The sequence below is a fragment of the Amia ocellicauda genome, chromosome 18 (assembly GCF_036373705.1).
Source record: "Amia ocellicauda isolate fAmiCal2 chromosome 18, fAmiCal2.hap1, whole genome shotgun sequence".
Classification (NCBI taxonomy): Eukaryota; Metazoa; Chordata; class Actinopteri; order Amiiformes; family Amiidae; genus Amia; species Amia ocellicauda.
Genome location: NC_089867.1, coordinates 25,433,941 through 25,446,347, shown reverse-complemented (window position 1 = coordinate 25,446,347; position 12,407 = coordinate 25,433,941). Strand labels below are relative to the sequence as shown.

General features: G+C 48.7%; 1 protein-coding gene across 1 annotated transcript; it reads right to left on the bottom strand.

Annotated features, from left to right (window-relative positions):
* Positions 1–434: 434 nt before the first annotated feature.
* pdpn (podoplanin) lies at positions 435–11,377 on the bottom strand. Its single transcript, XM_066690958.1, has 4 exons — positions 10,890–11,377; positions 4,823–5,071; positions 4,509–4,617; positions 435–2,082 (listed from the first exon to the last, which is right to left on the bottom strand). Exons 1-4 carry the CDS (start codon positions 10,954–10,956, stop codon positions 2,076–2,078), a joined length of 432 nt encoding a protein of 143 aa, XP_066547055.1. The 5' UTR covers positions 10,957–11,377; the 3' UTR covers positions 435–2,075.
* Positions 11,378–12,407: the final 1,030 nt, after the last annotated feature.

The window sequence follows — 12,407 nt, the reverse complement described above, 5'->3', positions numbered from 1 at the left end:
AGATTCAAGACAGAGTCATAAACCTGGCACTGTGAGGCCGAGAGTGAGGAATGAAGGAAGGAAGGAACGGACATCATCAGGAACCGAAGGAACGCAAACGCTGCAACACTGTAACAGTTACACGCCAGAGTGAGGAAAAATCCTCCGAGGGGCCCGAGAGGTCGAGGTGCCGCCCCAGCGATAACGGGGCTGCAGCAGCAAGAGGCGTCTGCTCACACGACCCGCACAGAATGAGCTAAATAGACATGACGGACATGAAGCATGGGTTTCAGTTTTGAGTAGCCAACCCTCCCCCAGGTCTCTCCAGAGCCTTCTCAACACCTTATCTTTGGCCCAGAGATCGAGCCACAGTGCAGCAGGTGTGTCCCTCAGTGCTGCACCGGCTGGGTAATCGCAGAAAGAACACGTTATTACAGAGGGAACAGCCAAAGAGCTTTCTTTTAAAATTTTTTTTATTGAAACTGTATGAAGAAAAATACTGCAATTAAATAGAACAACTCTGACAGTTCTAAGTCCATTAGTTTGTACATAGAGCAAATCATATCTGGCCACACTTAAAAGGACAACTGAAAACCCTGAGAAGCAGGTCACAGTGCGTCTGTGACACCGGCCATTCGTTCTGAAGAGAGTGAGCGCTTTTACTGACCGAGGGTTTACAGTACAGCGTAGCTTCATACACACGCAAACATGTGCAAATGGATGAAACAAACAAAGGATCAAACAACAACAACAACAACAAAGCGGTGTTGTGATTTTCTAGCAGATTTGTACAAAAACTGACAAAAAACAAGCCGTTCTAGCTGATCAGAATGTAAAACACATCAGGCACGTAACCTGTACATTAACATACTGGCACCTGCAGACCAGGGTGCTGTATGTGCGTGTACACAAGAGCACGTGGGCACTGTGACACCTCTTAAATAAGCACTATAACAGTCTTGTGATATGATACATGGGACATACCCACACGACAGAGCGGGATCCTGACAGAGTTGAGTTGGGTTGGGTGTTGAAACTGTTCTGCCCAGACTCAGTTTGACAGGTGACGGGGGGGAGGTTACTGAAATGCACGTTAGATCGGTTTGACTTGACTTGACCGGAAGCAGCAGGTATGACTCACGCTCCCTGGACTGCGTCGGAGTGGCGGCCTTGAGACTGTCCTGCAGTCCCAGAAACACCGCACTGAGGGGCAGCGCTGGCAGGACGCTGGTTATCCTGACGCTCAGCCTGCTGCCCAATCCGAGGCCCGAACTGCAGCCCCTTGACGTACTGTATGGATCATGGTGAAACACATTTTAATGATACTATCAATACTGTTGTTGTGTGCTTTCAATTACTGCTATTTACATTAATTTAGTTATCTTTAATTAATTTTGCACTTTAAATCAATGCTGTCAGTGGCTCTACACAGCTGAGGGCTTATGTCTCTTTTGTTAAAGGCTGATGAAGCGATGTATTTCTCCATGATCTTTATGAAACAGGTGGGTGTCTGGCTTCCTATGCAGTTAGTGGAGAATGATTGTGGAGTCGTTCTCTGATGAAGCAGGGGGCTGGAGACTTCACTACAGCTCCACAGATTAGAAAGACTGGACGGGAGGGAAAATCTGGACAGTTTCCATAATGTGATGGATAAGCCATGTGTCCTGTACACGTACATGTGTGTGTGCACGTGTGTGTGCCACATACACCTCAAGAGCAAGTCACAAAATACTGTTTCTTTTTGTACAAAATGTGGGTTTGTGTGGCGCTTCAGCCTGTTATAAGGCGATCGTTACAGCGGGTTCAGAAATATTTGACAATACAAACATTTACTGCAGCGAAGATCACTCGTATAGGGTAAGCTTCATAACCACGTGAAAGGCCAACGCAGGATATAAGATGGTCTGGTGAAGGCAACAATGTGTAAAATGCTTTACTCCAGAGTGTGTGTGTGTTTGAGTTGGGGGAGTGGGGGGTTGGCCCTTGGCAATAGTCCAGAATCGGGGTCTTTTACAGGGCTGGCAGCGATGGTTGTTGACAGGACGTGAGGAGACTCCATATCCTGATCGCTGGACCGTCTTCCTGTCCTGCTGTCCTCAGGGTCTGGAAGAGAGAGGGAGAGAGGGGCAGAGGGTCAAAAGGACAGGACAGGAACGGCACTTCCACAGGACGCACGGCAAGGTGTCCAGCGGTATCCTTCTTGTTATAGCCCTCTACGGTAACAGAGACCTTTCTCACTCTGTACTGTGACATTTGCTGGTTAATTATGAGTCACCTGAGATCAAGGGGCTACTCAATAATAAAACTAACACCACCAATAATAATCAGCAGCATCGTTAAGGGACTTTTAAGCAAAACCTCTTATGACAATCAAGTGAAGTTTGCCTTCCCTCTCTAAGAAAGCAACAGCTGCTCTTTCTGTCCTGTCCACCGCAGAGACAATGTGATAGAGCAACAGGATTTATTTCTGGGAGGGAGGGGGTTTGCAAGCCGGTCCTGAGGGCAGGATCACTCGTTCACAGGCCACCGAGGAGTGTGTAGAAGGAGAGTTTTGAATTGCTCGCTTTCAAGACTCAAAAGGCTGTTAAGCGTCAAAGAGAGAAGTTTTGGGTCGGAGCAAACTTGGACTCCTGCCACACTGTCAAAGAACATGTTGCTTTTGGAAAATACTCCTGCCATTCAGTGATGAAGGACGCTGGGGGAACTATGTTTTGCAGACTCATGTTGTTGTTTAAGTTTCAACATCCTCTAATCTGATGATAAACAACGTGCACCCGGTATTTGAGAGCTATCTCCTGCTTGCTTGCGTAAAAAGATGATGTAAGAATAACAGTTTTATAACCACATTTTAGTGTACAAATATCTTTGTCTTTTTGTAGTCAGAGAAACTTTGTAAGCCTAAAACACTGTTCCTCTCCACGCTGCGTGAATAAACCAGGCACTGCAATGAACACAACCACCTGAATAAAGACGGCCTTTTATTCCACAAGTGTAACTGGACTAATGTCTCCTGCAGTAACAGCTCCCCAGCCATGAACGTCTAATCAGCCGGTCACAGGCTAAAGCCACTCCCCCAGAGAGACGCAACTCAACTACCGAACGAAAAGGAAATAGCAGCGTTTCCCACTGTCGCACACAAAGCTTTAGTGAAACGCGGCGCCGTGAGGACATGGAAGGCGAGACGCCGAGCCCGAGAGCTCCCCACGGACAAGCCTGGGCTGAACCACAACGGGCCGGATCATCGTGCGGTGACAGGTCCTCTCAGCGTGCTGTCAGTCAACGCCCCCTCTGGTCCCACCGGCGGAGCGCTGCAGATCTGGATTAGCCACGCGCTGGGATCCTCGTGGGCTCCGGCTTTCGAAGACTCGGGCAAAGGGGTATTAAATCACAATGCCTGACAAGACTGATGGCCTCACCTTTAACTGATACCGCAGTCATCCTTCACTGTTGCAGAAAGCTGACACAGGGCGAAGGAGGAGAAGAAATAATACAGAAAACCCCTCCGCACACTTGACTTCCTTCTGACGAACTCCCTGGCTGAGGTGCTCTTAAAAGCATTCACTAGCCGGGACTGTTTTTCAGCGATTTCTCCTCCAAGTGTGTATTTAGGCTAAACAGTTCTGTTTAAGGACCAGGGCCTAGGTAAAGCTGCTTTAAAGGATCATATTTGACACTAAAAGGAAAAATTTTTCCCTTAAGCAGGGCTCTCGAACACAGAATGGAGAAACTAAAGGGACCCGTAACTCACAATTCTGTTCAGAGCACATCTTCCAGAACATCTACGGACTACATCAACTAGAAAACATCCCAGGTGGGTGACTGAATTGCCCGTTTCTCTTAGGCGTTGCTGCCGTTCAGTTCTACAAGCTTTATGAAGGTCAGCAGCAGTTGGGTGTTTGTGAGCCGCGGTCTCGGCTGGAGGCGGATCAGAGGTCGGACGGCCACGGCAGCCGGTCGGGCTCCCTCTCATGAAAGGCAGATGCAGAACGATCCGTAACTGTCAGCCAACATGAGCTGCAGGAGTCTAATTGTGAAACTGTACCGTCAGCATTCGTAAGAATAGAAACCAGTCGTCTCACAGCACCGCCACTGCTCAGCCGCGGAGCAGGACAGGAACACCATGCAAAACACAACACTGAGGTGCGACTGAAGATGAGGTGAGCAGGACACCTTTGGAGACCCTTTTCTGTGCCCTCTTCAAACACCACCACAAAGATCCCCCCAAACTGGTATTTGCAGTAGAGTACAGGTGAGTAACACTCCACCACACTCAACGACAAAACCACAAAAACACGCAATTCCCACCCTTTATATTTTTTTAGAGATGTATGGTCTTAGCATCAGTCACAAACGCTCCTCGAGATCTAATGTTGTTTCTTTGGGCTTCTTCTGTGATGTTTTATAATCTCTCTTCCTCAAATGCCCTGCTGCCCTTCCTGTCAAGAGCGGGGCCTGTGCTATTCAGTGTGAGGCACCGGGGAGCTCTCTGCAGGAACGGGTCAAATCCCGCAGCGCTGGTCTGTACTTACGAGTAGCGGCCCATCTTCCGGACCACCATGTACACCACAGCGATGACGATGACGAAGGCCACCACGGACCCCGCAATGATGGCAATCAGCAGCAGCAGGTTCCAGTCACCTGCGGGGGAAGGAGACAAGGTGAGACAAGACAGCGGACATTGACTTTGGATCGGTGGCAATAAACAGCAAAACAATGAAACCAAGTCGAAAAACATCAATCCTCTCTGAAGGATGTCAGGTGTTTTACAGGATTCAAACACTATAAAGATTATAATCTTCAGAGCACTGTGAGAGACGCGCCACTGCCAGCTGGGCCTTCTTACCGCATGTCTCGACTGCGACCGTCTGTGTGGAGTTTCCCTCAGTGCTGCTGTCAGGCGTACTGGTCCGGTCCCCCTGCGTGAAGCCAGGCAGCGCGGTCTCTGTCCCCACAGGGCTTGTCCTCATGGTGGTGACCGGCATCGTGGTGGTGAGGGCAGAGACGTTTTTCTCCTCACGCGCTTGTGTTTGGCTTGGGGCTGAGGCTGAGGTTGAGGTTGTGGTTGTGGTTGTGGTTGTGGCTGGGGTGGTCCCTGTGGAACAATACAGCAATGAAAGGCGGTCCCCACCAGTCCCCTTACTGACCCAAAGACAGTGAAACATGGTGCCCTCTCAAGTGAGAGAGAGTTGAAATTGACTGTACAAACACAAACACTGTCTCTGTTCGTTAACGATAATGTGGTTCATCATTGTCCTGATAAACAGTCATTGTTACATGGTAATATAATTCTGGTTTCCTCTTTAAAATGACTCTTGGGTTTAGCCAGGTCTGAAACCATACAGTTCTCCCCAGTCTGATGTCTTCCCATGGATAGACTTGCTATTGTAAAGGTACATTAGTGGGTCCAAATCTGTTTTACACCATTACAGTGTTCAGAGTTCAACCCCAGTCCGAATGTAACAGATTTAGGTAGCAATTTGATTGGGTTCACATTATGTTAAAAAAAAACATGACTGTGATCTAAATAAACTGGGCTGCTGTGAACAGAGCACTGACGCTGAGCTGCCAAGTGGTTCCCTCGTCTGTCACAGGCTATTGTAAGAGCTGTCTACTGAGAGCTGTTCTCCAGAGAAAACTCCGGTCTTTTCCCTCCTCCCCTCCTGAGAGAGAGGGCAGTCTGACTGAGCTGGCACCCCCTGCCAAGGCCTGCCATCTTAACTGCGTTTCCTGTTTCGGCTCAAAAGACCACCGGGATGCCAGGCCTGACCAGCAGAGCCCAGGAAAAGTGGCTGCTTCCCTGACAGAGACCGGCACCTCGCCAGTGGAGAACGTGGCTGGTGATGTTTTCCAGGAAGCCCTAGTGCTGTGGCTCCTACAATCGACAGCTGTGCTTATAAATCGTTCCAGAGAGGAAAATAAATGCAAAAGTGACACTTATCATTCAGGAAGATATTTTAGATGCTTAAAAAAACTTCAATGAGAGATGGGTTTATATTGCTCAATATAATAACATCATCAAAAGTTTAAATATTCTTGTTAAAAGCTAAGGATAAACAAAAGATTGAATAGTATAGCAGTTAAACATTTATATTCAATTATCAACTAGAAATATTAACACAACCTGTGAAACATTGTATCCATGTGCCTGTGATCTAGTGCTTCTGTACATCCGTGTTTAATTCTGGTGGCTTCTAGAAGTTACTTGATGTCCTGCCAGGGAGTACCACGGCTTCCTCTTACTCAGTCCCTACTCATCAGACTTTTTCAACATCTGCAGAACTCAGTCTTGTTCTCTGATCCGTGATTAGGTTTCCTGACCTGCAGATTTAGAGACCAATCTTTCCTTCACTGTCCCCTGGCATCCAACGTTTGGCCAATCAAGTTGGGGTATTTCAGATAACAGGCAGTAAAATCAGGTGACAATAGGCAGATAAAGAGCTTGGTAACAACAAAATATGTTACAGACACTTTAAGAGTGTATAGAGTGAAAACAGACTCTCCTCCTTTTGCAAGGATCATAGAATTACAACGACGGGGACAAGTCTAATTGCGACCCTCTGAGAAAATCATATAGAAAACGAACCCCCACCAGGGTGATCAAAATCTAGAAACCTGGCCCTAATTAAGCTCTTATAAGTTCCATCTTCTCTGATCAATCTCACGGCCTATTGTCACTGGATTAGGAACCCTGTGGTGCACATTGCCTCTAAATGATTCTTTGATCTTAAAACGTACCACATTTTCCACCAAGTTCGGCTGATATTTTTTTTAATTATACTTTGACTCGCAGAAACGTTCACCTTCAGAGCCAGCAAAACATCACCTGTCATTTCCCCCAACTCAGTGTAATATAAATCATCTTCCCCGACTGATACTTTTCTTCCTAAAAGCAGAATTCCCTTTGCGCCTTTTACACTCAACAGCCTCAGTGCAGGAAATGTGAACTAAAAATAAGAGTTAGCTCACAGTGCGACCGATCCAGCCCTGATTCAGACAGTTGATGCAATTCTTCCCGAGTCGGGGGATTGTTCTGCACTCTTTTCTCAGGGGGCAGGAAGTAGCAGTTTGAAATGGGTTCCAAAAATAAAATAAAAAACGCCGTCACACTTCACTGCCGCTGCCCAGAGAACAGTTTACTGTCACGATCCAAGCAAAGCGAAAGAACAGCACTCTTCAGAAGAAGGATGGGGATAAGACAGTTAATTGTGGACATCTGTGCTGCTTTCCTAAGGGTGGACATAAGATATTACTAGAGGGGGAGGCAGATATAGATGCTTTAACGTGAAGAGTAATTGAGCGGTTTGGGATCGCATTGTGCGTCCGAGCTCTGCCTGCCGGTGCTGCGCCGATGTGGAGCTCTTGGCCAATTGTTTCTCCACGGCGCTCCACAATGAGACAAACACCGCTTCCTGCCCATTGTGTTGGGGGCACACAGCTGCGGCAGCGGCGAGAGACGGACAGAGTGAGAACGGAGAACGGGGGATAGGAATACAGTGAACAAGGAATCCACAGCCCACCCTGGGAAAGAGGACCTGAAAGCAAAACACTGTGATGAAATTATCTGTGATCCCATCGGTGTCCCGAAATGTAACTTCTCAGTTGTCGAGTAGCCTTTTTCAGTCCCGTCTGAGTTGGTAATTAAAATCCAGACCAAGCCTAATTGTTTTGTCTCTCCGGCAGAAACAAGTTCTACCCGACGAGGCACAGAGAGGGAGACGGTCCAAGCGTGAACGCATTCATCGCTCATTCCCGATGCCTTATTAATCAGTGCCATTCATCCAGCTGGCTCGTTCCCCCGCCCCACCACAATTAGGCTGTTTTCTTCCTTTTACAAATCCTGGCTGGTTTCAGTATGGCTTCGCATGGGAACCTTCAGGAACAAACCACTCTGAGCTTCCCTACGTGGGCCCTGGGTGCACAACTCAACCTGGACCAGTGAAGCAGCGCAGCCCGAGCACCTGGGGTGATTCTCCCGCTACGCCTTGATTGAGAAAGACTCGGTCTAACTCATGCACACTTTCAGGTCTTTGCAAAGCACTGGGGCACTCGAGGTCAGAAGACCTGCCAAAATCAACAACCAAAGCTAAAATAAAGCGCCCATCGTGAAAGCTAGCAATTCCACAGTCTCCCCACGCTATACAGCAGGTGAGAGGCACTGCGAAAGGAGAGGCCTTCACTGTCCAGAGACGCAGGATCCGTCCCACTCCCGCGGCCAAGGGGACAACAGGGACACTGCAAAGAAGGGACAAGGCCAGGTGGATAGGCTTGGACTTTCAGCCTTGAGCGACTCGAGAATCTCATCAATCTCCCCCCTGCTTGTGCGCTCTTGAACAGCCCCGCTTTGAGGAACACAACAGCCCCTTCAGCCCAGCACGGAGACAGGAAAGCCCCCATTTGCAGGCGTGTGCTGGTGTAGGAGAGCGAGCGTGTGGCAGGAGAGGCGCCGGGACAGCTGTCTCTAGGAGAGGAGACATCTTTTCTAACGGTCTGCGTGCCGTGTCGTTGTGCCTCTCAGCAGCCTCCCATGACACAAGACATGCTTTTGGCAGCCCTGACAGTCCCACAGGGACAGCGGCTCTCCCAGGCAGAGTCCGGCAAAGGTTTAGGAATAATGCAGGCCATTATCAACACAAAACCTATATTCCTCCACAGAAGTTTGAACTAAACACAGTCAAGCATTCAGCACATAAAAATTGAATCTAAAAACTACAATACTAAAAGAATCAGTCTGGTGAGACGCACTTGTTGAACGTGATGAATACAGATGGTTTTCTTCTATTCGAGAGGACAGACCTGAACTGAAGTCGGCCAGTGGGGAAGATATTAATGTTCAGTGACACACACAAAAGAGACGTTCAGACTCTCACAGCCATTTCACGCTTTGACAGACTACGGGCTGGAAGCGACCGTGAGAGAGAGAGCAGCGCCGACCAATCATTGCATTTGTGAGACAGAGCGTTAGCGTGAGTTTACAGCGAGCGATTACTGCCAGCAGCGACTGCGGATCTGCAGAGAGTCTAGTGTAGGAGAGAGAGCAGGCTGGCGTTTCGGCATCGTGGCGAGAGAGTCACTGATGCCATTCATATGCATTAGGTGCATCGTGCTACTGTAATTTAAAAGCCCTTATCTCCGTGTTCGGTTGTAGCACTGAGGGCCAAGTTGACAGATCTTCAAACGGGCTTTTTTTCCTCGTTTAAAAACCCGTCGGATCCGTGTAAGAGAGCCAGCGATATTTGTTAGCAATAAATTGACACGATAGCGTTCGCAAATCGATGGCAATTCGTCGCCAGCAGTTACTGAAGGGAAACGTTAACAAGCACAGCCCATTGTAAAACAAGCGAGAGAGGGGAGAACAGCACAGCCATAGTCTTGTTCTCTGACCCGTGATTAGGTTTCCTGACCTGCAGATTTAGAGACCAATCTGTCTTTCTTGAGAGATCAGCTGCTGGTGGAGCTGCTGACGTAAAGGCACGGACGTGATTCTGGCTGGCAAGAAAAACATGGAAAGCAGTATGTTTCCTTCACAGTCCTTTATCTATCTATCTATCCATTTATTTATGTAATCTCTGCTAGTACTTTGCAAAGCCCCTGGAACCTCCTCACCCAGCACCCTAATCTGACGCAGCTCCAGCACAAACAGAAAGTCAGTGACTTGAGGAGCCAAATTGCTCCCAGTTGGCCTCTATTGACCCCGCACTGGAAACCAAACCCAATGAGCAGCTCATGAGCCGCCACACTGACGGGGTGGAGAGTCACCCCCAGCCCCCCGGGCACCACAGTCACATCTCCCTCACACGCAGCCGAGTCAGTGTGAAGGAATCCAGGAAGCGCGCAGACGCTGGCGATGCTAATGTCTCTCCCTGAACGCTGCCTGACTCATGAGCGAGTCGCTGCGGAGGGAGAGAGGTGCCGACACGGCTGGCCGTCAGGAAGTGTGTGGGCGAGGAATGCAGGGGTGAGTGAGGGTCTGAGAGGTGCTAGCTTCCTTCTCACTTCCTCTCCAGCTCATGCTGACCAGCCTGGAGGTTTTCCACACGCGCTCGGTGGATGCTGCCTCAGCAAAGGTCACTGGTTGGCCCTCGCCCATGTGCTAAAATACTCCCTCGACCGGAGAGCGCTGGCGTGACCGTTACTTGGGGCTCGGATTTAGGACGGACGCGGGCCTGGGAATCCTCCGAGGACGCCTCGCTTTGACAGGAGGGCGCTGGACGGACGGACGGACAGCCCACCAGACTGTGTGGACCCTCGGTGGCTCATAAATAGTTGGCTTATATATAGACCGCCTCTCCCTACTTACACACACGCAAAGCTAACAGCTCTCCCTTCTCAGAGGTGGAAAGGCTTCCCTTCCCATGGATCGTCTTTCAGGCACCGTGTGCGCGGTCCCGGGCATACTCTTCTCTCCACAAGACTTCACACTCTGACCTGATAATACAGCCCCACAAAAACTGTGCCTCGTCTTACACTATGGGAGGGGGATATAAAATGATCAGTTTTGAGTCGAGGGATCTGTCGCTCTCATATTTAAATGAACTCTTTTCTGATCCGCTTCCCTGCGACGCAGAGGAGTAAAGAACATAATTTGTCATCCCCTAAAAGCGCCGACATGTTCACATCATGGGAATAGGCGAAGAAAGCAACCCTGTAAGAACCTCCTGCTGCACAGTCACAGCACACCGAGTCTGGAACGAGCGACTGAACGCAGACAAGAACGACTACATGCACAAATAAAAGACAGAAAGAAAACAACAGCATCTGTACAGAAGGAAGGCAATGTGTGGGAACCGAAATAAGGAGGAACAATATAAATAGTACACTTCTCAAAGCAGAGCCAGAGAAATGCAATCCAAACGAGGACAGACGTGGGGAGACGGTGTGTCGCTGAGGGGCCAGCGGAGGTAGACACTTACCATCGAGAGGGACGGCCCGGAGCGGAGCCAGCAGGGCCAGGAGGAGCAGGACGGGCAGTGCGGTCATCGTCGCGGTCGAGTCCGGGCACCAGAGCAGCTCAATACGAGTCCAGAGGTCCGGGGGCCACTGCTTCAGCGAGGGTGCTGGACTCCCAGTGAATGTCAGGACAGAAAAGATGTGGACGAAATCTCTCGGCCTACCCCTACCAGTCGCACACAAAGAAATACTCACTCACAGCACACACACACACAAGTTACAAAGAGGAGTGCTCTTCTCTGCTGTAGCTTCTGAAAGTTGTGAAAAAGCAGGAGCCTCTTAGAGCAACTGATATGTGAGAGAGAGAGAAAGAGAGAGAGAGAGAGAGAGAGAGGGAGAGGGAGGGGGAGAGAGAGAGGGAGAGGGAGGGAGGGAGTGAGAGACTGAGACTGGCGCTGTCTGAAAACAAGGCGGGGGTCCGGCGGTGTTAGGTGGTCTCTGCTGAGCTTCGGCCCTGCCTCCTGCTCTGGCCGGGCCTTGAAAGCCGATTCACTGAGGCGGCCCTGAGGATTATTAACTCAGATTGCAGGAATAACTGTGGCCTGGGCGGGGGCGGGGGGGATATTAATAGGTTCAATGAGACAATTCAGAGGCAGCGCTGGGAGTCGGGCTTTAGTCTCCTCTTAGCCTCAGTCTGTTTCTGTTTCCCCCACATAGAGAAACACAGAGACATACATGTAATTAAAGTAGTTGAATTCACTTTCTTTTAAATCCAAAGTTCAAGCGAAAGACATGAACTTTAAGACCCGTCTGCTTTTTACCCGTTTAAATCTGACTCTCCGTTTCATTCCAGTCTGAACATTTATTTCTAGACGGCCTGTAACTGGTTTCTCTATTTCCTTCCAATTTTTTTTTTCTTTTTCTCAGCGGTTCCAAATAATTCTGCTGCCAACAGAGGAGTCCAATTCCAACGCTCTGTTAAAGAGACATTAATGAAGATCTCATTACTGTAGCGGATAATTCATTATTCAGTGAGATTTTAACAGGGTATGTTTTGCTTCCAGACATTTTTAGATTTTTTTCATGGAACACAAAAAATCCTTTATTTCAGAACCAGGTTTGGGCATTTCGGTCTGTATTTTGTGCCCTTCAGGATTCAAATATAAGTCTTAGACCGTTGTTAATGTAACCTGTTTCTTGAATTTTAAACTACACATGATAATGCATCACATTGTGAGATTCTCTCGTGAGTCGAGGGTACATTATCAGCGTACTCAGCGTGTCTTACCTCTGCAGAGTGTTTGATCTGGAAAACATGAAAACGCCATCTGCACAATCGTGCACAACAGAGACTATGCGCCATGAGGGAATACATTCGGAGGCTCCTGTATAAACCACCTCACGTTTATACAGGTAAAGTGGTTTTGTGTTTGTGTGACTGAAACCTTTACTGGAGTTTATTAACCATTAAAGATTTCAGCCACACACACCACAGCAGCAAAACACAAAATCACTCAGATGCCGCTGAAGATCACAAAGGG